This window comes from Lepidochelys kempii, chromosome 19 (genome assembly GCF_965140285.1).
Source record: "Lepidochelys kempii isolate rLepKem1 chromosome 19, rLepKem1.hap1, whole genome shotgun sequence".
NCBI lineage: Eukaryota > Metazoa > Chordata > Testudines > Cheloniidae > Lepidochelys > Lepidochelys kempii.
The window spans coordinates 11,327,872-11,355,748 of NC_136398.1; the positions used below are offsets into that span (position 1 = coordinate 11,327,872).

The 27,877-nt window shown below is 44.7% G+C and overlaps 1 protein-coding gene across 10 annotated transcripts in view; it reads left to right on the plus strand.

The window, feature by feature from the left end:
- Window positions 1-27,877, plus strand: part of PHACTR4 (phosphatase and actin regulator 4) — a 99,518-nt gene that overhangs the window by 62,270 nt on the left and 9,371 nt on the right. For 7 of the 10 annotated variants that reach the window (XM_073317315.2, XM_073317317.2, XM_073317316.2 and 4 more), the window contains 5 exons: window positions 14,586-14,762; window positions 15,336-15,416; window positions 18,834-18,989; window positions 19,108-19,476; window positions 26,227-26,809. In XM_073317315.2, the coding sequence (XP_073173416.1) occupies window positions 14,586-14,762; window positions 15,336-15,416; window positions 18,834-18,989; window positions 19,108-19,476; window positions 26,227-26,809 (1,366 nt within the window). Of the gene's footprint in view, window positions 1-2,835; window positions 3,147-14,352; window positions 14,503-14,585; window positions 14,763-15,335; window positions 15,417-18,833; window positions 18,990-19,107; window positions 19,477-26,226; window positions 26,810-27,877 lie in introns of those variants that run through there. The other 3 variants (XM_073317312.2, XM_073317313.2, XM_073317321.2) reach the window with 3 other exon arrangements.

Genomic DNA, 27,877 nt, shown 5'->3' on the forward strand with positions numbered 1-27,877 from the left:
TCTGCTCATAGAGGTCTACGTTTCTACGGCTGGTACAGAGCTGCATGTGCATGGCCTCTTCTCTCCACAGGCCCAGGAGATCTCATATGTCTTGTCTATTCCAAGCCTGAGCACATCCGGAGCGTGTAGCTGGCTTGGGCAGCTGCACACAATAATAGAGAGAGCATCTAGATGTGCTCGCCGAGCTGGGCAATCAGGGGAAAAAGCATTTCAAAAATTCATGGATCTTTAAAGGGGCTTCCAGTCTCCATGACCCCAGGCAGTGGAGTTCACAGTTGTGACCAGAGTGGTCAGTGTCAGGCATTGTGGACAGCTGCCGGAGGACTGTTAGGGTCAACATAAGTAAAGTGGCATCAACACTCACACTGCATGAACCTCAATACATCAATCATGGGTCAGTGCCACTTGGGGAGGTGGTGTAATGGGGTGCCTACATAGGTGGGAGACACAATTAAGTATAGGCACATGCACAATTAGGTCAATGCAAGGTGGCCTACATTGGTCTAACTTCGTGTTGTAGATCAAGCCTGAAGCTATTCCCTGAATATGGCCTGTCCTTTGTGTTCGGTGTACAGGCTTTTCTTATTTTACTTCAAATGGGAAGGAGCCGTGGTTCTTTAACCCTAGCCCGCAGCTTGCTAATGTAAGACTAGATCAGTGTTGGAAAAAAGGCAACAGGAATCAATCGCTGCGGGGATATTCCTCCCAGACCTTTCTCCAAGCCAGACAACTTTCATCTGCTGATTCAGAGAGAATATGCAGCCCTGTTACCTCTGGACTTTGTCTCCTTCACATAGCTGTGTATTTAAAAGGCTTTCTGCCTGTTTCAAAGTAAACAGCTCTTTCGTGAAGTGGAGCATTTTTGTAATTCAGAGGACTTTAATTGCTTATAATATGGATTCAAAGTTCTGTAAAGAAACAGTACTTCTGATCCTGTCTGACTCAGCAGCGAGAATAATCATGATACATTTAATTGGAGTATGAAGATGCATTGTGGGGGGTGAAGATAAGAACAGTGCTTTCAAGATTGTAAAGCAGTTCTGTGTGTGGGGACATTAGACGTTTGTCTGCAAATCTATTACTCCATTTGATCTTGTTGCTGCCTTGAAACTGTCCATGGAAACAAGATCCATTTGTTCAGAAGGGACAGTTTAATGCAAAGCACGTTACATCTACAGGTAGAGCAGAGGGTGAGCACTTTGCTTTGTGCATGTTTTACAGCTGTGCTTAAAGGTGGAGGAGTGAATCTGCAGGTCACATGATTTCACAGGTAACTTGTCAGAATAGGCACCAGAGATGCTACCCATATGCATTAATATAACTAACTTGGTGAGTTTTTATTATAAAGCATGTCCCAAGATATATATATGCCAGCCAGTCATTGTATAGTACACTGGCTCAATATACCCTCAAGGGTAGCAGAGCAAACACCTGCTGCTCTTATCTAATGCACTAATTTGATCTGTAATATCCATTACATACCTAGATACTGGTTTGAGGGACTGAGACCTCATTTGGAAAATGGCTACGTCCTTTGGCCACCCGAATTGGCTGCCCGTGACCAGTCAGTGTATTGGGAATTGTGATAATTTTGTCAAGCAGAGCACTATGGAGGGTGACTTCTGTTCCGTGAAATAGAAGAGCTGTGATGCCGTGGGCTGTCCATAGTGGACTTTAGTGGTGGTTAGAGCAAGACTAGAGAGCTGGGTTTGGAGCAGATTGCTACATTGCAAGACGATGCTGCAGCAGATTTTATGTTAGAGACACTGTCTGATTAAGTGTTTAAAATGCTCCCTTACCTATGTTACAGATGTCATTTTGGATTATTAAAACAGAATTTTTTATAGCATTCTCTACTGCTTGGCTTCAGGATTTTGCTCCCTTTGACCGCAGAGCATTGCAGGTCGTTTTAATTTTTTGCTTTCCACTCACTATTGTGATGCTGCAATGTGGGAATTTTTGTGGGTTTTACAAAAATTGTTTCCATTTCTATTAATCATAGCTTTTTCAGCAAAGAAAATCTAAATGTGGAGATTCTTCTAACTCTCCTATTATGGGTGATAGCTGATTCCTTTCAAGGGGCCCTGTCACATCAGGCAGGCCCCACATTTAGGTTTTGGTTTAAAAAACAAAACAAAAAACCCCATTATATTTATTACAATATACATGTATTTAAGCTCCAAATGAAATATTGTTTTCTTGCAATGCAAATATCCCCTTGCAGTGTTTGCAACATCATCACAGCATCATTCTAGTGCATGAGAACCAGAATAGAGAGTCATTTTGTTTTTCCGCCCAAACAGAAGTTACAAAAAGTAACCGAACAGCATAAGTAATGAAAAGAAAACTCAGCTTTTTACAATTAATTAGTTCTGGATGTTTGTTACACAAATGTATAGGTTTTTTTAAAAAAAATATGGTCTTAACCTTCTGATGCTCCTTTAATTTTATCACATCCCAGGCTTTTGTACAAATATCAGTTCTGTCTGTATTGTTTTAGCAAAAGGGACTGACTTGATGGAGCCAAACAGCTTATTTTGGTTCATTTTTTTTAGGCCCAGGTATACTGTAGTATCTAGTTGATTTTGACTGGGAAGTGAAATAGCTGAAAATACAGTTTGCAAACTGTTCTCAGGTAAAATCTCCCTCTCCTCCTTCCTGTTTCTCAGCCTCTTGGTGTGTTCCTGCTAAACTTGACGTAAGGAGCAAAGGGTGTTGATTGTTTGGACTATGCAGCTAAGCGGCTAGAGTGTGGTTGGTAGTCTCCTCCCCTGCCTGAGCTTCAGCCCTGACTAGTGTGCACTCTGGAATGACAGGCATTCCTGCTTGAAGGGAGCTGGCATGGACGCTTATTTATGAGAATCACAAGTGCCGGGGCCTGGGATACAGGAAGAACAGGAGCTGCGGTAGCTTGGCTGACACCCGGGCCATTTCCTGAGTTCTGGCAGTCTCCTGGTCGCAAGGCCCTGGATTTTCCCCCACCCTCCAGTGTGGATTTCTCCCTTTCAAAAAAGGCTAACAGACTCTCCCAGGGTAGTGGTGTGTGGTCCCCCCGACCCCTGTGCCGCCTTCAGAGAGCTGCTTTGAAAAGAATCTAAGCATGGGGCAGACACTGTTCTCGAGACCAGTACATCCAGCTGCATTCGGTAAGTAATGGAGGGCAGGAGAAGTCTAATAATCTCTGGCTGGGGCCGAGGCAGGGATTGCAGGTGAAGCTGGGAAGTACATAGAAATGGAATGCTAGGATTGTGTAATTTGCATAGATCACATTAGACTTGGAAATGTCTGACTCTGAGAAGAGTAACTAGAGGGGAATTACTTTGTGTCTCTCCTTTCTCTCTTTGCTGTGTTTAAACTTATTTACTATGCAACTTATTTACTATCCTTGCTGATACCTGTAGTCAGGTTCTGTGCTACATTAGTTAAAGAACTTTCTCTGATCTTTGCTTGCTGCTGCCTGTCAGGTTCAGGGACGCTGGTTTACAGAGCCCAGTAAAATTCCCCACATTTGATTGCAATTAAACATTTTATACAGCCGCAGTATGGAACTGATACACAAGTTGACCGTTTTGCGTGGCATCACTGAGCTTTTGGGGGCACCTTTAATATTTTGAAAAATGGGCTTGGCAGTCTTCTTTCTACTTGATTCTATCTCTGCCATTTCTTCCCTGCTTTCTACAGAGGGACGTCTGTGGTCTTGAATTCTGGGGTACTGATGCTCCGACTACATGGAGTGGAAGAGTCCTGATGTGATTAATTGCTAGATATCCATAGTACAAGTGCCAGCCCAGTACTTTAGATTTTGAAAGCAGAATTTGATAACTTTGCTGTAGACTAATGAATTTAGCATGGCATTGGGAGCCTGTTTTGGGTTCGATTCCTGGCTCTGGGAGAGTGCTGTGTGACCTAGAACAAGTCATTTCAGCTGTCTGTGCCTTTATTTTCCTGAGTGTGAGATAGGGTGAATGCATTTTCCACATTTCACAAAAAGCACTTTGATATTTGGAGGTGGAAAGCATTTATATAAGTGTAAATTATTCATTCCCTTTCCATTAAATCAGTTTCTCAGCCTTATAACTTTGAACTTTTCTGGTGCTTTTTAGGGGAATAATTAGCTTTAGGTTAAGATAGTGGTTTTTTCCTTCTTACTGGACTTGTTCAAGAGCTGCTAAAAATAAGTGGTGTGTGGGGGGGGAGGAAAACTTCAGTCTTCTCTGCTGTCAGTGGAGATTAATAGTGCCTTCCCCTTGGATTTATGAGGTGTTGGAAGGCAGATCTATTTGGTTTTGCCTGGGCTGCCCCCTCAACCGGGCGCCAGAGATTTCTGTACTTTTTAGTGAGAAGGGAGGATGACACTGTCATCCCCTGCCCTCAGAATTTGTCTTATCCACCTGATTATGTGCCATCTATAGATTCCTCTTATTGCACAACTTGAGTAAAGGTACCAACCCATTGAATAGATCCTGAGATTTTAAGGGACAGCTTTCGCGGGCTCTCTTGTATTGACACAGACAAGATGTTCATAAAAATCCTGTTAAGATGATATTGGACAGAGATATACAAAAGCCAGGGAAGTTAAAGGCTCACACTGTCCTTACTTTGCCCCATTACGGTGGAAGAGGTTGGGGAAGTGCAGTATGTGTTGTGACCGGAGTCTATTGTTGCTTTTAAGGTCAAGACATCTCCCTCCATCTCAGATATATTTATAGCTATAAATATAGAGAAACACACTCTCTCTCTCTCTCCCCCCCTTCAAATTTTTATATAGTTTTAATTTAATAGGAAGGTAGAAACACCAAACAGATGGCTTCTAATTTTTTTTGAGTCATATCTGCTTACTTTTCTGAAGGACTTAGTTTTGCTACTTTCAGAGACACCGCATCTAGGGCAGAGGGAGATAGGTTTTACTCTGGCTTGTACATCAGTGGCTGATATTAACAGTTAAGAGTTAACAGAACTGTTAACTCAAGACCTAGCTGCAAAATCACTAAGTGATGGCGCTATGCTAGACAGGACTCCTAGATTCCAGGGTGACTTTGCAAGGCTGGCATATTTTTACTTATAAACTAAGTGGTCTTCGGTCTGTTCTACACGATGAACTTTTGCTGGAATGGCTGTGTTGGTCTGGGGCATGAAGAAGTGTAATCCTGACCCTGACTGACACCACTGTACCAGCAAAAGCCCCTAGAGGAGATGGAGTTATACCAGCAGTTTTGCCGGCATAGCTTATTTTTCTTGGGGAGTGAGGGGGTGGGAGCAGATACCAGAGAAGCAGTTTTGCCTGTATAAAAGGCATTCACACTAGGAGTGCTCTGCCAGTGTAGTAAGCCACTATAACCTTCCAAGTGTATACCTGGCCTCACTCTGGAGTCATTGAGGGATGATAAATAGGGACCTCTCTTCTAAGGGTTTTTTGTTTTTTTCCCCCCTGTAAAAGGCGGAGATGTTTTGTGGCCTGACTTTCTGGAGTGTGGATATAGGGAATGGGCTAAAATGCTATCAGAATGTATTTTTTTCCTTTGTCATTTCTTTTTCCTGCATAATGGAAACGTTTATAACCGGTCCTAAAGTGTGCAACTTCAGACCAATCTGGTGGCTGTGCTTTATGGTCACATGGGAGTTCATCTCTGGAAGGTTATCCCATCAGTCTGACTTGCTCAGGTGTGTTGGGGGTGATGTTAACCAAGAGGGTGGTGCGACTGACTGACTTTCCTTGTATGATCTGAAAAAGAGCTCAAAAGCTGCTCTCTCACTAACAGAAGTTGGTCCAATGTTCCAGATGTTACCTCCATCACCTTGACTTTCCTTGCAGATTTCAAAGGTGCAGAAGACCTCTTGATAGACTCAAAAAGCTTCCCACTCCTGGAACAAATGTACTTAATATTCTGTCAATATGTGGGGCTATTCAGTTTTCCAGTAGAACTATGCATATCTTTGATGGTTGTAATGAAGTTACTGCATAAGTGCTGTAGCCAGTTTTCAAACACTTTTATTAAGATGACAGACAAAGGCCTTAGCTTACAGCATGAATACATATGTCCCTCAAATTTAAGGCTTTTTTTAAAAAGTCTTTCTAGTCCCATATAAACAAATTAGAGCCTATGAGGTTAAGGGCTCTGACCATAGTGCTGGAGCCACATCCGGGATAATTAAGGGCAAGGTGCATTGGTTTCTTTAAAGGAATGTGACATGAACAAGATCAAAATGCCATAAAATTAGGCCTTCTTTACATATAAACTTGCACTGGCTTAGTTAAAGCAGTGCAAATCTTCATGTAGACACTTATTTTGATTTGTAGATTAATATGTTCTACTTAGTATAAACTGAAATATACCTGGTTTAACCTGAAATAAGTATCCATACATGGGCAACACATATAAGAGGCTTGGGGAGGCTAAGATTCCCCAAAATAAAGAAGGCTGGCCGTGCAGGGAGCAAATGCTGGATGCAGGTCGCCTCCCTTTTGGAGGTGTGCCGGCCTGACGCCTTTGTACCCTGGGAGCAGGAGTGCCGGAAGCTCCCTAGAAGTGTGGGGGGAGGGGCACCAGCACCTGGACCGAGCCCCTAGCCCTCCCCTCTCTTCCGAGGCCCTGCCCGCATGCCAACCTCCTTCTGTGGTCCAGCCCCTGTTCTGCAGCGAGGCCCTGCCCCTGCTCTGCCTCTTCCTCCCGAGGCCCACCCCTCTGCTTCTTCTCTCCGCCCCTTCCCCCTGTTGCTCACCCTTAAGGCAGGAATAAAGGTGGGAGGGCATAGCCCTCCCACTTTTAAAAGTGATGGGGCCAAGGCCCCCTGGCCTCCCCTGTTCCGGCACCCCTGGCTATGGCCACATCATTTTTTTCCTGCCAGAAGGGCGAGCGATGGGTGGAGAGGAATGAGCAGCAGGGCCTTGGGAAGAGGCGGAGCAGAAGGAGGTGGAGTGAGGGCGGGGCCTCAGGGAAGAGCCTGAGAGGGGGCAGGGCCTTGGGGTGGGGCAGGGGAGGGCCAGAGCAGGGGAGGGGCCACCATCTGGTCACTGGTGGCCCCACTATTCTAGGGAGTTTCCGGCACTCCTGGGAGTGGCCTCCCCAGACAAAAAACTCATTTGCCACCTACGTATCCACACAGCCTTTTGAGTAGGTTTAAAATACCACCTTAAATTGAATTTCTGCATCTCTGCATGTAGACAAGCTCTGAGGCTCATAAATAAAGGACTAATCTATAGAATTGACCGGGGGAGTTCTCTAAGAGCAGAAACTTATCTGGTGATTGGTAGATTGCTTGCAATAACTCCCATAAATAAAAAGAAATTGAACCACTTTCATGTGAATGGTAATCCTTTAGGATGAAGTGGTACAGGCCAACAACAAATTCATGAAAGGCTAAATGCAACGCCAGCTCACAACAAACCATCAGTGTTGCGAAATAAAATCTTGGGTTTGAGGTGGGAGAAGAACTGTTATTTCTTAACAAAAGCAAGATTCTAACACATTCCATCGACCCCAGTGGTTCTTATGACTCCCATCGCTGGTGCATCATCCACCCTGTCACTCTGTGTGATCATCCTGAGTGTGTGTGCTCACCAAGTTCCCCTCTAACACTGGTGTCGTAAGAAAATACGCATAGCATTAACATTTCAGCAGGAGGAAAGATGAGGTGGTAGAGCCTCCCTCAGACAGGAGGTGTCTGAGACACCTACGTTGTTCCTCTTTCACACACTACTCTGCAGAATGGGTGGGGGAAGGAACATGTCATCTATATTTAATCTAAAACAGGGATTCTCAAACGGGGGGTCGGGGGTCACAAGGTTATTACATGGGGGGTCACTAGCTGTCAGCTACCACCCCAAACCCCGCTTTGCCTCCAGCATTTATAAGTGTTAAATATATTAAAAGGTGGTTTTAATTGATAAGGGCAGGGGGGTATCACATTCAGAGGCTTGCTGTGTGAAAGGGGTCACCAGTACAAAAGTTTGAGAACCACTGATCTAAAATATAGTAGGAGAAAACAGTATACAATCTGTTCTGACTCTGCATTTCTGTGAAGAGTTTCTATTTTTCTTTAGGAGCACAGGAGTAGAATCTGGAAATACCTGTAACCTCCCTCAGCTTCATCAAACCTCCTGAACATGTAATAGTATAGTGTGACTCCTACACATCTGGGATGAAATTCCTTGAGAAGATTTCCTTATGTTCTTCAACCTTGTACACTGGCAATGAGCTCTAAGGTCGATGTGGGCATGGACTCAATCTGTACTGATGAACCAAGTTAAAAACATGATTTAAACTTATTTGTAGTAGCTATACTGGATTTGGACTGCGTGGGGACTAAATTAAACCGGCTTTAAAAAAAAAATCACTGAAAACCATGCCAGCCTAAGGTCTCTACGTAGCTTAGAGCTCTTTTCTAACTCAGCTTGGCTTTGTGATTTTTGGTGTCTCTTCATCCTGTATATCAAGTCCCGGTGTTCTAAAAGATTATCCGGGTACCCATTGCCATTTTAAAGAGGGATGGGAGGGATCTATGAATGTCAGCTAACAAAATAAAGGATTCTATTATTGAGGTTTTTACCTGAAGACTCTCCTGTTCCTTTTTGAAAGTTGGGTACATAGTGCAATACAAAAGTGTGTTGCAATGGACGTGACCAGATTACACCATTTGAGGGATGATGCCTACTTTTAATGAAACCCAGAGATCCTTGCTCTGTTGCAGGATTTCATCCATCAGGATATCTGACTCGCCATGGTAACTTGAGGCAAAAACCTTTCCCAGAAATTCCATCACCAAGCCCTGCAAACTTCTTGGGAATCAATGACACGTCTACAGGAAAATATTAAGCCACTAGTTGACTGTGCTGGAGGCAATCAGCTTGGAGTGTGTCAGGAAATCTAGGCCTTGGAGAATGTATAAGAAGCTGGCTCCTGTTGATGACGTGGTTTCTGTTGAATTAAAAGTACAGTAGGCAGCTTAAGGGCATTTTCGTCTTTAATGCAGGAGGAGAAAACAAAGTTTGATCAATTTTAAAATGTCAAGAATAAAAGAGCTGTAGACTTTAGTGCAAACAGAAGTGTGATCTCTTCTGTGCATCACAAGTGCCCTCGACAAAATTGCTTTTAACTTTGGAGAATCTCATTCATGTGCCTTTACTTTTCTTTAAATGTGCTTCAGATTGGAATGTCCTAAATTTCAGCAGGAAATGTTTGTGTGTTGCAGGGAGGAAGGCTTAGGATGCTTTTGCAAGTGCAGTTTTAAGTGCACCGGGAGGGGTGTGGTTGCATAAAACATGATGGGACCAAAGTGTGTGTTAAACATGTTAGCAAATCGTTAGCGCTTTTGACCTTAACAGAATTCTATCAAGTGGTTAAAATATACTTTGTGCCCATCAGGCAAGACTGGCTCACGTTTTAACATGGGCATTGGGATTGCTGTTAGGCTAAAACATGATCCTCCTAAGCACCTTTACAGGTGTGCATTAGACAATGGTGAATGTGGACTTGAAGGGCTAGCTGCCTAAAATGTGTGACTGAAATGGGACGCTAGTTTTTTAATGGAGATGAAGCACTAACGCTTGGGTGGGAGAACATGCTGGTTTGAAGTTGAAGCTTTCTTCAGAGTTGTGGTGTGAAAGAACAGCTTTGCCATCACGAGGCAGTCTCACCCAGAAGCATATTAACCTGTCGTGAAGCATTTGATAGAAAGTGCTGCAACCCTTTTAGACTAGATCTATACAGTTATTCTTTTCATTAAAATTGGTTAAACAAGGTTCTTCCGAAGGGTGTGGATGAGTGTACATGTGTCAGAGGTTCTTATTTGACTGGCTAGTGACGATACTTAGAGCCCTGCATGGATACATCATTTGTATCCACATCTGAACCGCAATCTGCAAAAATGGTCCACGGATATCCGCATCCGAGCCTCTCACCTACCCCCCTATGGATGACTTGAGCTTGCCACACAGGTGGGTGAGAACTGTGCTCTAGGGAGAACTTTGGAGGAGCTGCTAGAAGCTCACACCCCTAATTTCTCTTTCCTATTTTCCCCAATCTCTTTCCCAAAGCACTAAATTGCAGTTCTTTAGCACAGTTTCCCAGCTGAATTACTCAAATAAGGAGGGGTGTGTTCTCTTGATCTCATCATATAAAACAGCCTACAGACCTCCTACACTTCATTATGCAGCAGAATAAGGAGAGGCAGTGAGAGAAACCACCTTTTCTAGACACCTGTGGTGGAAGACTCAGTGGGTGCCAACATCTACTCCCCTTGTGTGCCATTTTCAGAAATATGTTCACTGGTCCCGATGGAAATGTGCTGAAACTGAATGCTCACATGAGTCCAGTGTCTTTCCTTGGTCTTCCAGGGGATTACCCACTGATCAGAACAGTCGCTGAGTAATGAGACTACTTGAAATACATGTCACTCTAAAGCATGTCTGCAGCAGCTGATCCACCCTGTAATTAAGAGTGCAAAGTGAATATAGCTTATAATGGCATCATAAGACGGCTGTTTTAAATGGCTGTGTGCACATGCTCTTCCTTTCACAGTCAATAATTAGCACTATTGGGGAACATGGCACTTTACAAACCCAAGTGTAAGTGATCATTTCCCTGTGATGCTTGCAATCTAACTTTGAGCCTGTACGATGAGTCATGTTTCAGACAAAGGAGGAAGGGAGCTGCTCTCATGACACAAATAATCTCCTGACAGACAGGAATTCTCAGTGAGAGATTGCTCAGTACAATGCAATGAGCTGATACTGATGGGCGAAATAGTGTAGAGTTTAACTTAAGGTATTTGTGATAGCCAGAACTGAATGATGTGAGAGAATTAAATAGTGGATAAATTCTACCTCCGTGCTTAAACCTGTTTGGATATCTGCTTGCTTCGTTATACCCTCCCTCTGATCCCCTCAGTGGTGGCTGTAGAAGGAGAGCAGATATGGTCCTCCTCCTAATTGGAAGTGGAGAAATTGCAGCTTGTTGAGCTGTGGTCTCAGTTCATTAATCTGTGAACCTGACAGTTAGCTTATTAAAAGAAAACTGAGCCCATTTTGCTTAGTGCAGCACTCTGAAACCTCAGGTGGCAGAAAGCGCTCGAGCTTACATTTCTTATACCGGTCCTGACTGGAGATGTATTTGAAATGAGTTTGACATGGGTCTTCCGTAATGTTGGTGTTGCACCTTCAGTATAGTGATGGTCACCAACCCTAGGCTCAAATGCCTTCATGGCACTTCAGTTCCAAATTCAACTCACAGTTTGTTCCTGGCAAGAATTTCTGCTTGCCCTGTGAACTTTCAGAATGCTCTGCTGAGCAAAGTGAATGCAGCTCTTTAAAACTACACTCATAACTCCAGGACTAATGCTTCATTCTCTGAAGAAACTGCCTTGAAACATCTAGGAAATCTATCTTTGGTGTTAAGTTTGAAAGTCCAGTCTGATTTTCCTGTGACTAACCCAGGTGAACATGAATTAAACTAAGAGGTATCTTTTGTGCTTGCAGGTGTGGGACTACCCTAGTCTGTTTACATACTTGCAGTAATTCATCAGTGTGGGTGTGGGACTACCCTAGTCTGTTAACTGAATCAAGTTTTGAACTTGCCTTCCTTTCTGAAATGGTTCCTAGCTGTGGCTATGGCCTCAGCTCTTCACTGAGGCTGAGTGAATCAAACTTTTCTAACTGAGAAGGTAGATCCTGACCGCATCGAAGCTGGCCTCCAGTGAGTCAGGAGAAAGAAATCTTTATAGAGCCGGAAGAAACATGCCTTATAGGTAAAATCAAATTGACCCAAGTTTGGGCCTAGGATGTCAGGTTCTAAAATATGTTCCAACTAGTTCAGGCAATGAAATGTTGGAAAATGCCTTTATGTTGGTTGATTCCCTTTCCTCCCTTTCCTATTGCTGCCACTACATGAAATTGACTTCTATGCAAAACTCCTCCTGTTCTGTCATTTCACATCAGACTATTTTTGTCCGTTTGGTTTCTGATCATTTATCCCATGACCCCACTATTAGAAGCCATTAAAGAGCATCCTGTCTTTACATAGAATCCTGCATGTCCCTGTTGGACTCACTGGAATACTATTCCGGTTCCCTCTAGGTTATTAAAACGCCTTCTGTTTTTCCCTTCTCTCATTGGGGAGGCCTGATTTTGCATGCTGTCACTTCTTCACCCAAGAAGTAGTTACCAGGGGCCCATCAGTGCTGCTCTTTATGAGCAATATTGCATCACATAGTAACTACTGAGTGGCATACACAGCATTCTTTGCCTGTAGCTGCCTGGGGAGCAAAAGATTCGGACTGTTGCTCCTGCATACCTAATCTTTTTCTGTGAGTATGTCTACACTGCAGGTGGATGTGTGGAGGTGGGAGTGATTTGCAGTCCATGTACACATACCTGTGCTAGCTTTAATCTAATTAGCTCACTAAAAATAGCCGTGGGCATGCAGTGCCACAGGTCACACAAGAAAGTGTGGACCCAGGGGGACATGTAAGCTTATGCAGTCCTTGCTGCCATGTCATCACTGCTATTTAGTGAGCTAGCTACATTAAAGCTAGCACAAGTCTACATGAACTGTACATGAACGTGTACATGGACTGTAAATCACACACCGCGGCTGCAGTGCAGACATACCTGATGAACAATGTCATGGCATGAAGATCCAAGTGTCTGTCAATGAAACCCTAGTGAAATACAACACGTAGGCCTTTCCTATTTTTTTCTCTTTTTCTGCAAATTTGATCTCCCACATGTTGTTAAAACCTATCAAGTTCTGACATCTGGTATTACGTCTTCTGACTGGTTACATAAATGTTATGATTAAATGTATGATACTCTATTTGGGGTGTGCTGGACTTAGAAGTTGGCTCTCTCCAAAACCCTATAACCTGGGTTATGGGCTTCTTGGTTTGAGCTTCCTGTATGTGAATAGCAGATGAGTGAGTTGTCGTCGTGGGTCAGTGGTGCTGCCTTTTCTGGAGACATATCGTGTAGCCTAGTTTGAGACTGTATAGCTCAAGGACTTCATGAATCCAAAAAGTTTGCATCAAACTCCAAAAAGTGTTTTTATTTACAATTGCTCAGAAAAATAAGGCCCACAAGTGTGATTTATAGCCCAGTGCATACACAATAGAGTCCCCAGTGTATTAGGGTATGTGGTTTATTCTAGTATTACAAAAAGCCTTCCTGGTCTACACTAGTACATTAGGTCTGCATAACTACGTTGCACAGAGGGGTGAAAAATCTGCAGCACTGAGCAGTGTAGTTAAGCCGATCTAAATCCTCATGGAGCCAGTGCCATGTTGACAGAAGAAATCTTCCCTCGTCCTTCCTACTGCCTCTTGGGGAGGTGGATTCTGTAGGCTGATGGGAGAACCCCTCCTGTCGGCATAGGTAGGTCTACGCTACAGTGTATTAAGTAAAAAGAAAAGGAGGACTTGTGGCACCTTAGAGACTAACCAATTTGAGCATAAGCTTTCGTGAGCTATAGCTCACTGCATCGGATGCATGATGCTTATGCTCATGCTCAAATTGGTTAGTCTCTAAGGTGCCACAAGTACTCCTTTTCTTTTTGTAAATACAGACTAACACGGCTGTTACTCTGAAACCAGTGTATTAAGTGTAGACAAGCCCTTAGTAAGGCTCTCTATTCCCAATACTGGGTACTATCCTGGTGTCCTGTAGAGCTACTTGGGTGCTCCCAAGTCACATATAGCTAGAGGCCAGGGATTCTCAGCCTATAAATTATGACCATGAAGTGGGTCACTAGCAATCTTTAATACGAAGCAAGGCTGCTATAGGTCCCTGCTGGCTTTTGTGGATTGTGAGTTCCCCCTTCCTAGTGAGTTCCAGCAAAATTGCGAACTCCAAGCAAGCAAAAAAGGTGACTGGCATATCTTGATGTTTTGTGTTCAAATCGCTCTTCACAACTTGCCTCAAAAGGAGGCTTTTTTGATACAGAACTATGTTTCATAAATATATCCTCTCCTGCTGCGTTCTCCTGGGAATTCTAGTAAACTAGGTGGAGTGCAAGGTTGCATTGTGTTGCTTTCCTGAGTTTGTTACTCTTGGCCCGGTACTGTTAGCTTGTTTTGGGGGTGGGGAGTGGAAATCAGACTGGCTTAGTTTTATGGTATACAACCGTTGAGCTGGGCTGAGAACTTCAGTAGGTTGTATAAATACAGTCATGGAAGTTTATAGTACAGAAGGTATTTTATTCATGTAACTACTTGTGTCCGGAGCAGTTGCTTCCAGCTGAGATCAAGAGACTGCAGTAAAGCTTTTTGTTTGTGCTCCTAGGGCTAAATTATAGCACTGTACAAATATTAACTAAGTCACAGTTACACTTGAGGGATTTTTAACACATCACAGTATGTCTTTAGCCTGTTAGCACTGAAAACTTCACTTGGCTTCACTGAAAACTTCCCTACTCCTGTTCGATACTGACTGGTTATGTGAAGGCATGGAGTCTTGCTATCTCCTCTGCATGAATTTGCATCACTCACTGCTTAGCACTTTCCCGATATCCACAGGTGGGTTGGCAGGGACTGACTGGGTGGGAAAGGAGGGACCTCACTGGAACAGACCCGTGACTTTGCTTTTTCTTTCTGTGTAGCTGAGGAAGTGGATCATCCGCCATCTGACATGGGGATGGGGGCTGATGTTCTGGAATCTGGAGACACCACGCCCCCCACCAAGAGGAAAAGCAAGTTCTCAGGCTTTGGCAAGATCTTCAAACCTTGGAAGTGGAGGAAAAAGAAAAGCAGTGACAAATTCAAGGAGACTTCAGAAGGTAAAGCATCGGGCTTGGTGCTGGTCTTGAACTTTGGTTTAAACACTTTTTCCCACTGGGGAAGCTCATGCCAAGTTGTTTCATCCTTTGCTATTAGCCATCAGAGCAGTAGCAGCTATGGGTGAGCTGCAGAGGCTGGCTGAAGCCTTGTGTCCAAGTGCTGGTATGACTGGGATCAAAGCTTAATTCTTTGTCAGTGGTGGAACAACAAATTCACTGATCAGAGGCCTCAGCTACTTGGCTCCTTAAAACCACCGCTTAAAGACCTTTTAACTGTAGAAAACAATATTCTGAAGAGTGTTAAAGATATAAGATTCCTTTGTTGAAAGGAACTTCTCAATGAGGCTTAGGCTGGAGGAATGACTGTTCACTGCTCTAGCACTATATTCTGGTGTGTGAATACAGGCCCCATATAGGTTACTTTTTAACCCCCTCCCTCTTCTTCCTTCATGCAAAATGCAGCAACTTGAACCATTTTTGTTTCATCCACAGAGCCAATACATTTAAAAACAATTCTTTTGAAACCCTCCCCTTGCCCTGTTTTCTGAGTGCTTTTTCTCAATTTAATATCAGTTTTAGAACGAAAGATTTCTATGCGAAAGCCAAGAGAGGAGCTGGTTAAAAGAGGGGTTCTGTTGGAAGACCCTGAGCAGGGTGAGTTTGGAAATGAACCTGTCATCCGCCTATCTGTGTTCTGTGTAGCTGGTCGTCTGCTGACATAATCCCATCCTTGTTGTTGTACCTTTAAAAAATAAAATAAGTTAAAGGCTGTTTGCTAAACATGACCTCTCATCCCTTGTCTGTCCTTTGCACACGCTCCCTGTCTGGCTCCTGCACCTAGCTAGGAAAGCAGTGTAAGGAGGAAGAAATTCCTGAGATAAGCATTCCGTGTTCTTATGCATCTTCCTGTCTGCTGCTGGCAAGGAAATTCTGTGTCACTTCCTGTCGAGTTTGTCATATTTGTATCTCTGCCTGGCCTTTGGTACCATCCCTCTATGTTCCTCTCCTTCACATTCATGCTCACTGTAATCTCCAGGTTGTTCTGATCATGTTTCAGTTTATATTCTAGCCCCAGTGAAAAATAGGCTATCTATAATGTTGAATTTGATTTGTTTCTAGGGCTGCAAGGCCAAATGAAAGGAAACAAAAATTCAGTACGGCTTTTGAGTTGCTTGTGTAGAGGCATTCCATCAAGGAGTTGATAGATGTCTTTTACATGCCTCTGAGACAGGCCTGTAATGTGTGCATTCATTTCTGGGCTCCTCCTTATCAGAAAATTGTAGCCAAACTGTAGGAAAAGCAGCAAAAATGATTAAAACATTAGCGAAATGGGGTGAAATATGACTGAAGTAGTCCATGGGTATTTGAACCTTGTAAACACCAAGTTAAGGGAGGAATTTTGTGTGTTCAAAGGTGTGTAATGAGAGGTCATGGGATGAAACTGAGGAAGCGAAAACATAAGCTTGATATAAATTTCCTGAGAGAGAGATGACAGATGGGGAGTGTTCTGAGGTGTAACAAGGGGGTGGCATGCAGGAGTGTTGGTAAGATATAGAATTTTGTGTTTTGGCAGCAGTCACATGACCTGGGTTAGGAAGTGGAGGAGACAGTTACAATAAGATTAAACAAAGTGCCAGAAATAAAGTGTGGGACCAGGCGAGCACTGTCAAGTGGATAGATTTTTAAATTACAGAAATTAGAGATGGACTCTTTAATATTTTTGTTGCAAGTCAGTGGAAGGTTTCTACAATTGATCGCACTTTTAAATCCTGCTCTCAGATAATCAGTGTATTTTCTGAAAGGTAAGTGTTCTGGAGAGAAGAGAGAGTTTTTATCCACTTGCATGCACTCTGCTGGCTCCTGGGTTCTGACAGTCAGGTCTTAGTGGCTCATTTTAATAAACTTCTTTGCTGTCCTTTATTCAGTTCTACGCAGCTGCCTTGTGTCTAGTATTCACCTTACAAATTGCAAACAGTGCAGGCAAAACTCTAAATTGTAACATAAATAAAGGAGAGCAGCTGGCCAGGGTAGCGAAGATGTGTTCAGATGGGATGTGAAGATAGGTGGAGTTGTGGCAGATACAGGAGGGCTGTGTGGGGAAGAGGTGTAGAGAAAGTGGTTTATCCACAGTGGGGACATAGGGAGTGAGTGCCAGATGAGCAAGGGCCGCAAACAAAGTCCTTGAGGCAGGCTGGCCCAAGCTCATGGAGGGCTTCAAAAGCAGAGACGACCGTTTTGAATTAGATTATGGAAAGCCTCTGGAATTGAAATGGCTGGGGGTGAGGGAATGAGAAAGCCAGCAGCAGCATTCTGTAAATGCCGGAGCCTGGAGAATATGGGAAGGCATTAGGAGAGAGTTGGAATAGCTGAGGAGGGGCGGGGGGTGTAATATCTAGGGAACTGTCTGAGGGAGATGATAGGCAGATTGACAGATTTTAGAGCAGTGTTTCCCTGCGTGGGGGAACTCGTATGGAGGGAATGAAGGACTAGTCAGATGGCCCTCTGGATTGTCCTCCAGAGTCCTGGCTTCAGTTTTAAAATGAAAGTCTCATGTTTGCGAAGAAAACAATAAAAACACTAAGGCCATGTCTATGCTACTGGCACAACAGTGGCACAGCTATGCTGCTGTCGTGCCATACTGCAGAACATTCCTACAAAGATGGAAAAGGTTTCTCCATCAGCATAGGTAATCCACCTCTGAGCAGCGGTGGCTAGGTTGACAGAAGAATTCGTCCATTGATTTAGCCATGCCTACGCTGGGGGTTAGGTTGTCTTAACTACAGTGCTCAGGGGTGTGAAGAACCGTAGCTATGTCAACCTAACTTTTAAGTGTAGACCAAGCTTAAGCAAATTTAACGAACACAGCAACATCTGCCTGAGTTCTCAGAGTGCTTGAAACAATAGCTGAGAGTGGAAAAAATGTGTCCCATCAAGGTGACAACTAAGGCTATGTCTACACTACAACTTATGTCAGCAAAATTTATGTCACTCAGGTGTGAATAAATCACCCCCTGGAGTGACACAAATTCCACCTACACAAGCGCTTGTGTGCACAGCGCTATGTCAGTGGGGAGAGCTTCTGTAATACTGTATGGCAGGGCTGAAGGGGTGTGTGGCTGGCTTTGTTTTCCTGAAGAAATGCTCAGCTTTCAGAGTTGAGAGAACACTGCTTTAGGAGACATGGTAAGAAGTAGTAAGTTTTAAGGTTGACGAAGGGTTTGGAAACACGTGCTGGACCTCAATCAGAAAGGAAGGTAGGCGAGATGGGACTTTGTTTAAGGAAACTCTTCTTCCCCATTGTTCAAGTGTTTCGGGCTGCTCATCATTCTCCAGGGCAAATGCTGCAGGAACGCCATGTACAAACCAATATGGAAGGTATCAGTGCCCTGGGAACACTGACTGAATCTTGTCGTCAGAACAAATCTATTGTACATACAGTGGAAACCTGGCCAGCATTTTGAGTTCTGTAACGTAGCAGAGTACAGGGGTTTATTAGAAAGCCCTTAAAGTAAGCTGACATAAAAGGCTGCCCAGAGCTTGATTGCAACTACTCCTGGACTGCTGATCATGGGATAGTGCTGGCCTTGAAGGCCATCCTATCTTTGAATCTTGTAAATATATTCCTTTGTAAATGAGTCCATTGTGCAGGAGACTGATGGGGGAATAAACAGATTGTTGGAATAAATGATACTACACACTAGAGTTACAGGAGATTAGGCCCTATACTGTCTTTTAGCACATTGTTGAAATCAAGAGCTCCAAACTAACTTGGTGCTGATGTTACCATGTGCTATTTTATGCAGAAAGTAATTCTAGGACCAGATATTCCAGAAGTAAAAGGAGTGTTGTGGATACTTGCAGATTTTTAAATATAGTCATTAGCAATCTATTGCCAGTTCACTGCCTATTGATAGGTGTGTACCTTCTCAGACTTCAGATCATAGAATCATAGGACTGGAAGGGACCTTGAGAGGTCATCTAGTCCAGTCCCCTGCTCTCATGGCAGGACTAAGTATTCAGTATCCTTTGCCTTTTCTGATGGTTTTCTGTTCATTCCCCACCCCCTCACAGATGGAGAGGAACCAGACAAACTCAGCCATACTGCATTGAAGAATGGGCATACAGTCCCCATTGGTGGTTCTGGGGTGTCAAACTTGGAGGAAGAGGTTGAGAAGAAGTCAAGTCTTAGAAAGTCTGTTCCAGTTGAGGAACCAAATAAAAGACTAGGTAGGAAATCAGGCTTGCTTCAGTTTCTCACAAAGAAATACCCGTTTTGAAATCTCTTCTCTTGGGTCCCCTCATTCACCAATCTCTCTGAGCACTTGTTTTGTGTTTCACTTTGCAGGCTCATCCAGTAGCAATCCCAGTTCAGAAATGGAGCCTCCTCATGAGCCGCAAGCACCCAAACAGCCTTTGCTTCCTCCAAAAAGACCCTTGTCCTCTTCTCAGGAGGCAAGTGATGTGCAGGTGAGGGATCCCGCCCCTGCCAGCCGCACCACAAGGACTGCATCCTCCTCTACTGTTACTGCCACCACCAGCATATCCAAGACGGTCAGTTCCACAGTCGCCCCTTGCCCAGCCCCCAGGACTGTGCCCCCTGCTCTTGCCAGCACTAACACTACTGCTGCCACAAGTACAACCAGCGTGGTGCCCGCCAAACAGCCCCCCATCCCGCCCCCGAAGCCTGTGAACAGAAATAGCAACCCTTTAATAGGTAAGTGTCGTCGTCTTTGCAACTGGCTGTCAGTCAGACCTAGGATGCTCTTTTGTTCTTTGAGATTGCAAACTCTGTTTGGAAGGGAAGATTTGTGTTGCTGTGTTCATACAGTATCATGTCTCGAATGTCTGTGAGCTGATCGAGGATCTTCAAAGCTTGACCACTGGACAAGCGTGGAAACTGGATGAGCTCTGTTGATGCTGGTTCCATCAGCACAGGGCAAACATTAATTACTTTCAAGAGGCACTACAAATTGAACGATCTGCCTAGCACAGATGTATCCAGCAGCTGATCAAGGGAGGCAGTCTCTAGTTTTTCTGTTAAGGGTAGTGATTGAGATTAAAAATCACTATTGTTATAAAGTGTCTTTAATCTTCCACCAATGCGGGAATTTATCAGCTGTGCTGGACTGGAAGGCTTGGGATTGTTAGTGGGTGTTGGCAAAAAGAAAAGGAGGACTTGTGGCACCTTAGAGACTAACCAATTTGTTTGAGCATAAGCTTTCATGAGCTACAGCTCACTTCATCGGATGCATACTGTGGAAAGTGTAGAAGATCTTTTTATACACACAAAGCATGAAAAAATACCTCCCCCCACCTCACTCTCCTGCTGGTAATAGCTTATTTAAAGTGACCACTCTCCTTACAATGTGTATGATAATCAAGGTGGGCCATTTCCAGCACAAATCCAGGGTTTAACAAGAACATCGCGGGGGGGGGGGGGGGGCAGAGTAGGCAAAAACAAGGGGAAATGGGTTACCTTGCATAATGACTTAGCCACTCCCAGTCTCTGTTCAAGCCTAAGTTAATTGTATCCAATTTGCAAATGAATTCCAATTCAACAGTCTCTCACTGGAGTCTGGATTTGAAGTTTTTTTGTTGTAATATCGCAACTTTCATGTCTGTAATCACGTGACCAGAGAGATTGAAGTGTTCTCCAACTGGTTTATGAATGTTATAATTCTTGACATCTGATTTGTGTCCATTTATTCTTTTACGTAGAGACTGTCCAGTTTGACCAATGTACATGGCAGAGGGGCGTTGCTGGCACACGATGGCATATATCACATTGGTGGATGTGCAGGTGAACGAGCCTCTGATAGTGTGGCTGATGTGATTAGGCCCTATGATGGTGTCCCCTGAATAGATATGTGGGCACAGTTGGCAACGGGCTTTGTTGCAAGGATAGGTTCCTGGGTTAGTGGTTCTGTTGTGTGGTGTGTGGTTGCTGGTGAGTATTTGCTTCAGGTTGCGGGGCTGTCTGTAGGCAAGGACTGGCCTGTCTCCCAAGATTTGTGAGAGTGTTGGGTCATCCTTCAGGATAGGTTGTAGATCCTTAATAATGCGTTGGAGGGGTTTTAGTTGGGGGCTGAAGGTGACGGCTAGTGGCGTTCTGTTATTTTCTTTGTTGGGCCTGTCCTGTAGTAGTTAGGCCTAACAAAGAAAATACAGGACAGGCCTAACAAAGAAAATAACAGAATGCCACTAGCCGTCACCTTCAGCCCCCAACTAAGTCATTATGCAAGGTAACCTATTTCCCCTTGTTTTTTTCCTACTCCCCCCCCCCGCGATGTTCTTGTTAAACCCTGGATTTGTGCTGGAAATGGCCCACCTTGATTATCATACACATTGTAAGGAGAGTGGTCACTTTAGATAAGCTATTACCAGCAGGAGAGTGAGGTGGGGGGAGGTATTTTTTCATGCTTTGTGTGTATAAAAAGATCTTCTACACTTTCCACAGTATGCATCCGATGAAGTGAGCTGTAGCTCACGAAAGCTTATGCTCAAATAAATTGGTTAGTCTCTAAGGTGCCACAAGTACTCCTTTTCTTTTTGCGAAGACAGACTAACACGGCTGTTACTCTGAAACCTGTCATTAGTGGGTGTTAGAAGGCTTTCACCTCTAAATCACCAGTTTATATGGTCAGTGGAAGTTGATGGTTACAGCTGTTTGGTGTCCTAATGAACTGGTAAGTCCCAGTGGGAAATATCCACATGACAAACTACTGTGGTATTTGGCATGGATCAGTGCCCTTGCTGCCAGTTGCAGCAGCAAGGCAAAGGACTCGGAGTGGACCATGGAGTCTGAACTGCCCCCTTGCTTCTTGAGGTGCTTCCTCAAAGTGCATTGGCAAGGCAGGGATGTTGGGGAAGCATGCCCCCCTTGCTGCTATGGATAAACTGAGAAATTCAGGCTGCAGGGCTGCCCATCTGGCAAATCGTATAGCACTAAAACGTAAATTAAGAGCTGATTCTTCCCAGTGCTGGTTAAGTAAAGAATTAAATGCATCTGTTTCCAAACCTGTTTTAACAGAACATGTTGAGGGGAGTTTCTTGTCATGCAGTTAGCCCAATATTACGTATTGGTCTCTTAGATGCCTTGGTTAAATCTTGAGTAAGTCACAAGTGAAATGTGTTAAGTGGACTGAATGAAGCCGTTAAAGGACAACGCACTGCACAGCTAGTCTTTGGACAGGAGTAGCAGGGAGTGCCACAGATCAGGACTGAGATGTATGGGCAGAGCTGTGAAATGAATCCATCCATAGTGGTGGCTGGGCTTGTGCAGATCTTGTTTGGGAGGCATTGGCAGAGCTGTGTCGAGAAAGCCGGCGCAGGACCTACTTGCAGTAGGCTTAGATCAGTGTGTTCGTTTCCACAAGCAAATAATGCTACTTCTCCAGACTAAAAAATAAATACGAACCAAATAATTTAGTTTTTCTGCTCTGGGATGCGCTCTGCTCTAGCAGGTTTTACAGTTGAACTTTGCATGGTATTAAACTGCTGTTTGCCAGATAATAAAACTAGTCTGACCATTCCTGTTGTGCACGCAAGGAATACCTTCTTTGCTTGCTTAAGCTGCTTGCACACAACATGGGTGGTATTTGAAATGCATGAGCATTAATTGCAGGTAGTGCTGAGAAAAAAATATAATGAAAGACAGCAAAGTGTCATACTGCTGCTATCTCCAGGGTAGGGCCTTAGACACCTATGGCAGAGGGTGTGGAGGGAGTGAGGAGTTACATGTAAGTAGAGCTGAAGAGCTCTGCACCTGTTTTGCTTGCTTTGCCTGTTGAGAATCCCCATTCAAACAGGGACTGATTTCACAATTGTGCTCTGTACAGACCTACATTTAAATACTCAACACAATGCTGTTTCTGATACAAAAGTATTGAAAGCAAGATTGGAGTTGGTCTTTTTGCAGTATCAAACCCGCATAGTTTCACTAACGAGTGAAATTGAAAGGACGTGTATTTGGATGGTGTAAACACTAAGGAGGGGAAGAAAATATTTAACAGATAGTAAAGGTATAACTAGGAACAATGGATTTGAATTAGGCAAAGGATTATACAGCCTGAATGTCTAGAAGTGTTACCCAATGGTGAGATTGGGGAATAGGCTCCCAAAGGAAGTGGTGAAAGCCCCATTGACTGACAGAATAAAAATTAGGTAACAGAGCACAAAATGGAAGGGAACAGCCCCGCACTGAAAAAAAGTGACCATGGCTAACATAACCCGTCTCTTTCATCTCTGCTTCCTCATTCCGTACGTTAGGCTCCTATGCTGCTGGCCTCTTAAATGAGACTTCCTGGCAGGATAGGCTCAGGAAATGCTAACTTTCACATAACTTAACTTGTACACAACAGTAGTTCACAGTGTATGCATGGATTCTGTCAAGGCCATGCCAGGTACAGGGGCAGCTGTTGTTCACACCAAAGTGGCTAGTTTAGCCTTTACTAGAGTAATATGTTGGCTTCTGTGTTGGGTCAGAGGAGTTTGTACTGTCCTGGGTGCAGTGAAACTAATTTTTAGCCCAGTGAGAAAGACCCCTTTGCCTTACCCATGACCGGAGACAGATTGGATTCACAGGACACTTGCAGTAGGTCCTAGTCCTGTGCGTGCTCTGCTTTTCTAACGCCCGTTTATGGGAGGTGCTGGCTACTTGGCTCCTCTCAGAATCAGGCTCTTAGTTCCCAAACATGACCTCTTAGGGCTGATCCTATCTGGCTTTGAGTAGCACTGAAAGCAGAAGCCAGTGGGAGCTGAGGACACTCAGCACTAGACAGGATCCTGGCCTTAATCTGTAAGGGAAAAGTCTGTGTATTCGAAACATCTGAAAAATGCATCCACCTCTGTATTACTGCAGTCTTCCCAGAAAGCACAATCTCCTCATCTCTTGCTGCCATTTGTGGTTCTGCAGCACCACTGGACTAGGAGCTCTTGTTTCAGATCTGGGGAATGTGTTGATACAGATGTGATTGTGGTGGTGAAAACAAGCAGACACGGAAGAAAACTGACGTTTTCCAAGCAGTTTGGTAGGAGGAAAATTGACCTTTCAACCCTTAGAAGCTGCTACTGCATAAATATTAAAGGCCAAAAAGCCACTGCTGAAGAGCCCAGTGCATGACTTTTTTAATCCCACTCCCACCTACTCCCACTATTATGGCAGTGGGTCCCAAGGGACCCACGGGATACCAGTCCCACTGCAGGGCTCTGCACTAGTCCCCTGCAGGGCTCTGCACTGCAGCAAGAGTCCAGTGTCCTTTTTAAACACTGGGTGTTCTCCTGTAGGACAGAAGTGATACACCAAGTGTGAGGTCTCCAATTTTGGGAGCCACTACTGAAGACTATATTTTCTGGATGGGATACATTACATTACATTACATTTGGGCCCCAGCCCTCTTCCCCTAGTCACATTGTTCTCGTCATTCTCTCCTGGATCAGCATCAAACAGCACAGACCCCTGCGTTAAATTCAGGCCTGCCCCACAAATCGGGAAGGGACTTTCCAAGCTGTAGATTTTATGGGTCCTATAAACCCCTCTGGATACATGATGATTTATGATGTCAGCTCTGCCTTAGATACTAGTGACCACAGTAGAACCATAGATGAGGGGTAAGCTGGTAACAGGATTTATGGTGACCCAGCATTGAGTCCACGTAGAATAGGGAAAGCACTTTCATGTTGGAGAGGAGTGGCTAGCAGTAATGTTCTCTGTGGCTAGCTCTGACAGCTAAACTGAGTGTGAGCATGTTAGCGTTTCAGTCCCACTGACTTTTGTCTTCAAATAGCAATACTCTAAAAGTGTTGTATGAAAGGAAAAGCTTTAAGTCCAGGGTTTTGTTGGGGATGTTATATCAAATTCCATTTTTGGGTGTTGGCTGTAAATGTAGGCACAAAGTGCCCTGGTTGCATTCATTCCTTTGCTAAGTGAGCAGCATACTGATCCGCATGTCCTGCACCTGCCCAAGGAACGCTGCCGTTCCTGGAGCTGGCCCTCCTGTTGCACTCTCGCCAAGCCAACCTTCCATGCAAAGCAGCAAAACAAGCAGGAGCTCTTCCAGCCTGCTCACTCTTGGCTGCTGTCCTGACTTCTTACCTTAGTAGCTAGAAGAGCAAGTGAGAAGCTTTGCCACCCAGTTACAGGGTGAATTTGATTTAAATCACTAGTCAGGAAGACTCGATTTAATCATGGTTTTCTCCATAAAAGTGCATTCTTGTTGGTGGTTATCACCTTAATACATATTCTTCACAACTCAGAGATAGATGTAGGTTTCATCTTTAGAAGGTACACACTATACATTTTTAAAGTGATTTTATTTTGAAAACTTTTCAGATTAGTTTTACATCTATATCAGAAAATGAATTATTGTTTGGTTATTTCATTTACCAGAGGTAATTGAAACAGATATTTATGAAGTCATTGGGAGATGAACTATCTCCAATTCAACAGATTAATCATTACTATTTGGAGGATTTTCTTGCCATACTGTATTAGGAAGAGAACATCACTAGACAAACATTTAAATTGTTTTAGTTAACTAAAACAACAATGTTAAGTATTCTGGATTTTTTTCTTCAACAGCAAACATATAATAGTTTAACAAAAAAGCATATGTCCCTCGCTTCTCACATTTATCTCCAGACTTCTTGTCCAGATCTATTCCGCCCCCAACAATCTTCTATTCGTTGAACTTTTTAAAACTTTGCACTTTTAGAGAGGTAAGAAATTGACTCTGTGTACACAAATTTGCGGAGGGACAATAGAGTTGAGGTCTGTTGTTTCTCACCTCTTTATATTTATTTATTTAAAAAAACCTTTTTGCTGTTAACGAGCATGTTACCTTTGGAGACACAAATCCACAGTTTGAGAACTGCAAAACTAAGCATCTCGGATGGTATCTTCTAGACTGAGTACTGAGTCCCATTGGGTAGGTAGAAAGATTAACCTAAATAATTTCTACAGAAGCCCCTGGAGCTCCATAAGATTGGGTCCCTAATCCATGAACTATTGGAATTCATTTACAAAACTTTTCTTAAACATTACATGAATGTATTGTCTCATACTATAGAATTAGAATTTATAATCCCTATTCCATGATGAAATATCTTTGAGCTATAATGTATCTTAATTAAAACTATCTTTAGATAGGTGTTTTTTCCTCAAAAAGCATTTTATAAAAAAAAAATTTAAATAAAAAAATCTGATTTAAAAATTTTTTTAAAAAAAATCATTGATTTTTATCCACCCTGCCCAGTTACCTCTGGCATCTGGCTTTAGGGAGCAAGCAGCTGAGACTGCAGGAGGTCATGTGAACTGATCAAGGTCTCAGTGGGTCAGAATCTGCCTGCTTCTAACCACTGGATCCTGTAGCCTCCTGAGTGCTTTCAGTGCTCAGCCAGTGGATGAGTGAGGGTCCAGCACTATGGCAAAGCCCTAATAAAATGTGGGATCTCTCTTCTTTTCCAGCTGAACTGTCTCAAGCAGTGAACAGTAGTATGGGCTTAACAAAGCCTTCCCCGCCCCTACCACCCAAGAGAGGCATTCCATCTAACATGGCACCCTCACTGGAGTCAACTGCTGCCTCGAAACCACCAAGTGATAGGGTAGTGACAGCTACTCGTCCCGCATCGATACCAGTGCATATCACCGTGTCTCACCCGCCACCGTCGCCTTCTCCGCCATTGCCCAGCCACATACCTCCCGAGCCCCCGCGCACGCCCCTGCCTGCCTCCAGCCCTGTGACGGAACCCCAGCTCTCCCTGGAACTGCCCAAGGAGACCCCTACACAGGAAGATCTCAGGTCACTGGAAGTGCCCAAGTGGGCGGCAGAGCAGGGGTTCGGAGAACCTCACTTGCCAATGCGGCTGCTCCAAATCCCACTGCACATCCGGATCCAGCAGGCGCTGACGAGCCCCCTGCCAGTTACCCCACCTGCAGAGGGGTCGCACAGGGCTCACTCGCTGCTCTTCGAAAGTGACAGCCCCTACGAGGACAACAGCACCCTGGGCAGGGCCAGGTCGCTGCCGGTCACCATCGAGATGCTGAAAGTGTGAGTGCAGACTCTGTGCATGCAGGAGCACTGACGGGTAGGGGGATAGCTGGGCACACAGCAGCCTGCACTGTGGTGTGGGAACGCTGCGCTCCACGTCCTAGAGCAAGACCTATGATTGTGGAAAGTGCCACGGGAATTGAGTGTTTGGAGAAATGATCATCACCTTGGTACGCTAGGCAGGAAAAGCAAAAACAGTTCAGAGGAATCTAGGTATTTAATTGCACTGACGAGACAAAGTGAGATCCTCAGTTTCTTCATTCAGCCATGACCTGCTTCTGATGACCTAGAGCAGGGGTGGGCAAACTACGGCCCACGGGCTGGATCTGGCCCCTCAGGGCTTTGGATCCGGCCCATGGGATTGCCACCCCCATGGCATGGCCGGCACCATGTCCCTGCGGCCCAGGATGGGGGTCGGGGGCAGAAGGCTCCCCGTGCTTCCTTCACCTTTGGGTTCCACACCCGAAGCTCCCATTGGCCGCAGTTCCCTGTTCCCGGCCGATGGGAGCTTCGGGTGTGGAACCCATAGGTGAGGGCAGTGCGCGGAGCCCTCTACCCCTCTCCTAGGGGCAGCAGAGACATGGTGCCGGCCGCTTCCAGGAGTGGCGCGGGGCCAAGGCAGGCAGGGAGCCTGTCTCAGCCCCGCTGCACACTGCTGCCACCCTGGAGCCACACCAGGTAAGCGGTGCTGGGCTGGAGCCCGCAGCCCGAATCCCTCCTGCACCTCACACCCCAACCTCCTGCCCTGAGTGCCCTCCTGCACCCCAACCCCCTGCCCCAGCCCTACATTCATGGCCCTGAATGCAATTTCCACACCCAGATGTGGCCCTCGGGCCAAAAAGTTTGCCCACCCCTGGCCTAGAGAGACTGCTTGGAATTTGATGTGGTCATTCCCATCTCCCCACCCCCCCCACACACTCTGCTTGGGTTTGGCAGCAGGTTTGAACCCTGAAACCCCAAATGGGGTTGGCTGGTGATTAGAGGGTGACGGGGTTAGCCCCAAGTGCCTCAGACATCTCATGCATCTCCTTGAATTGGTGCTTGCTGAGCCCGGAGTCCTTCCGACTC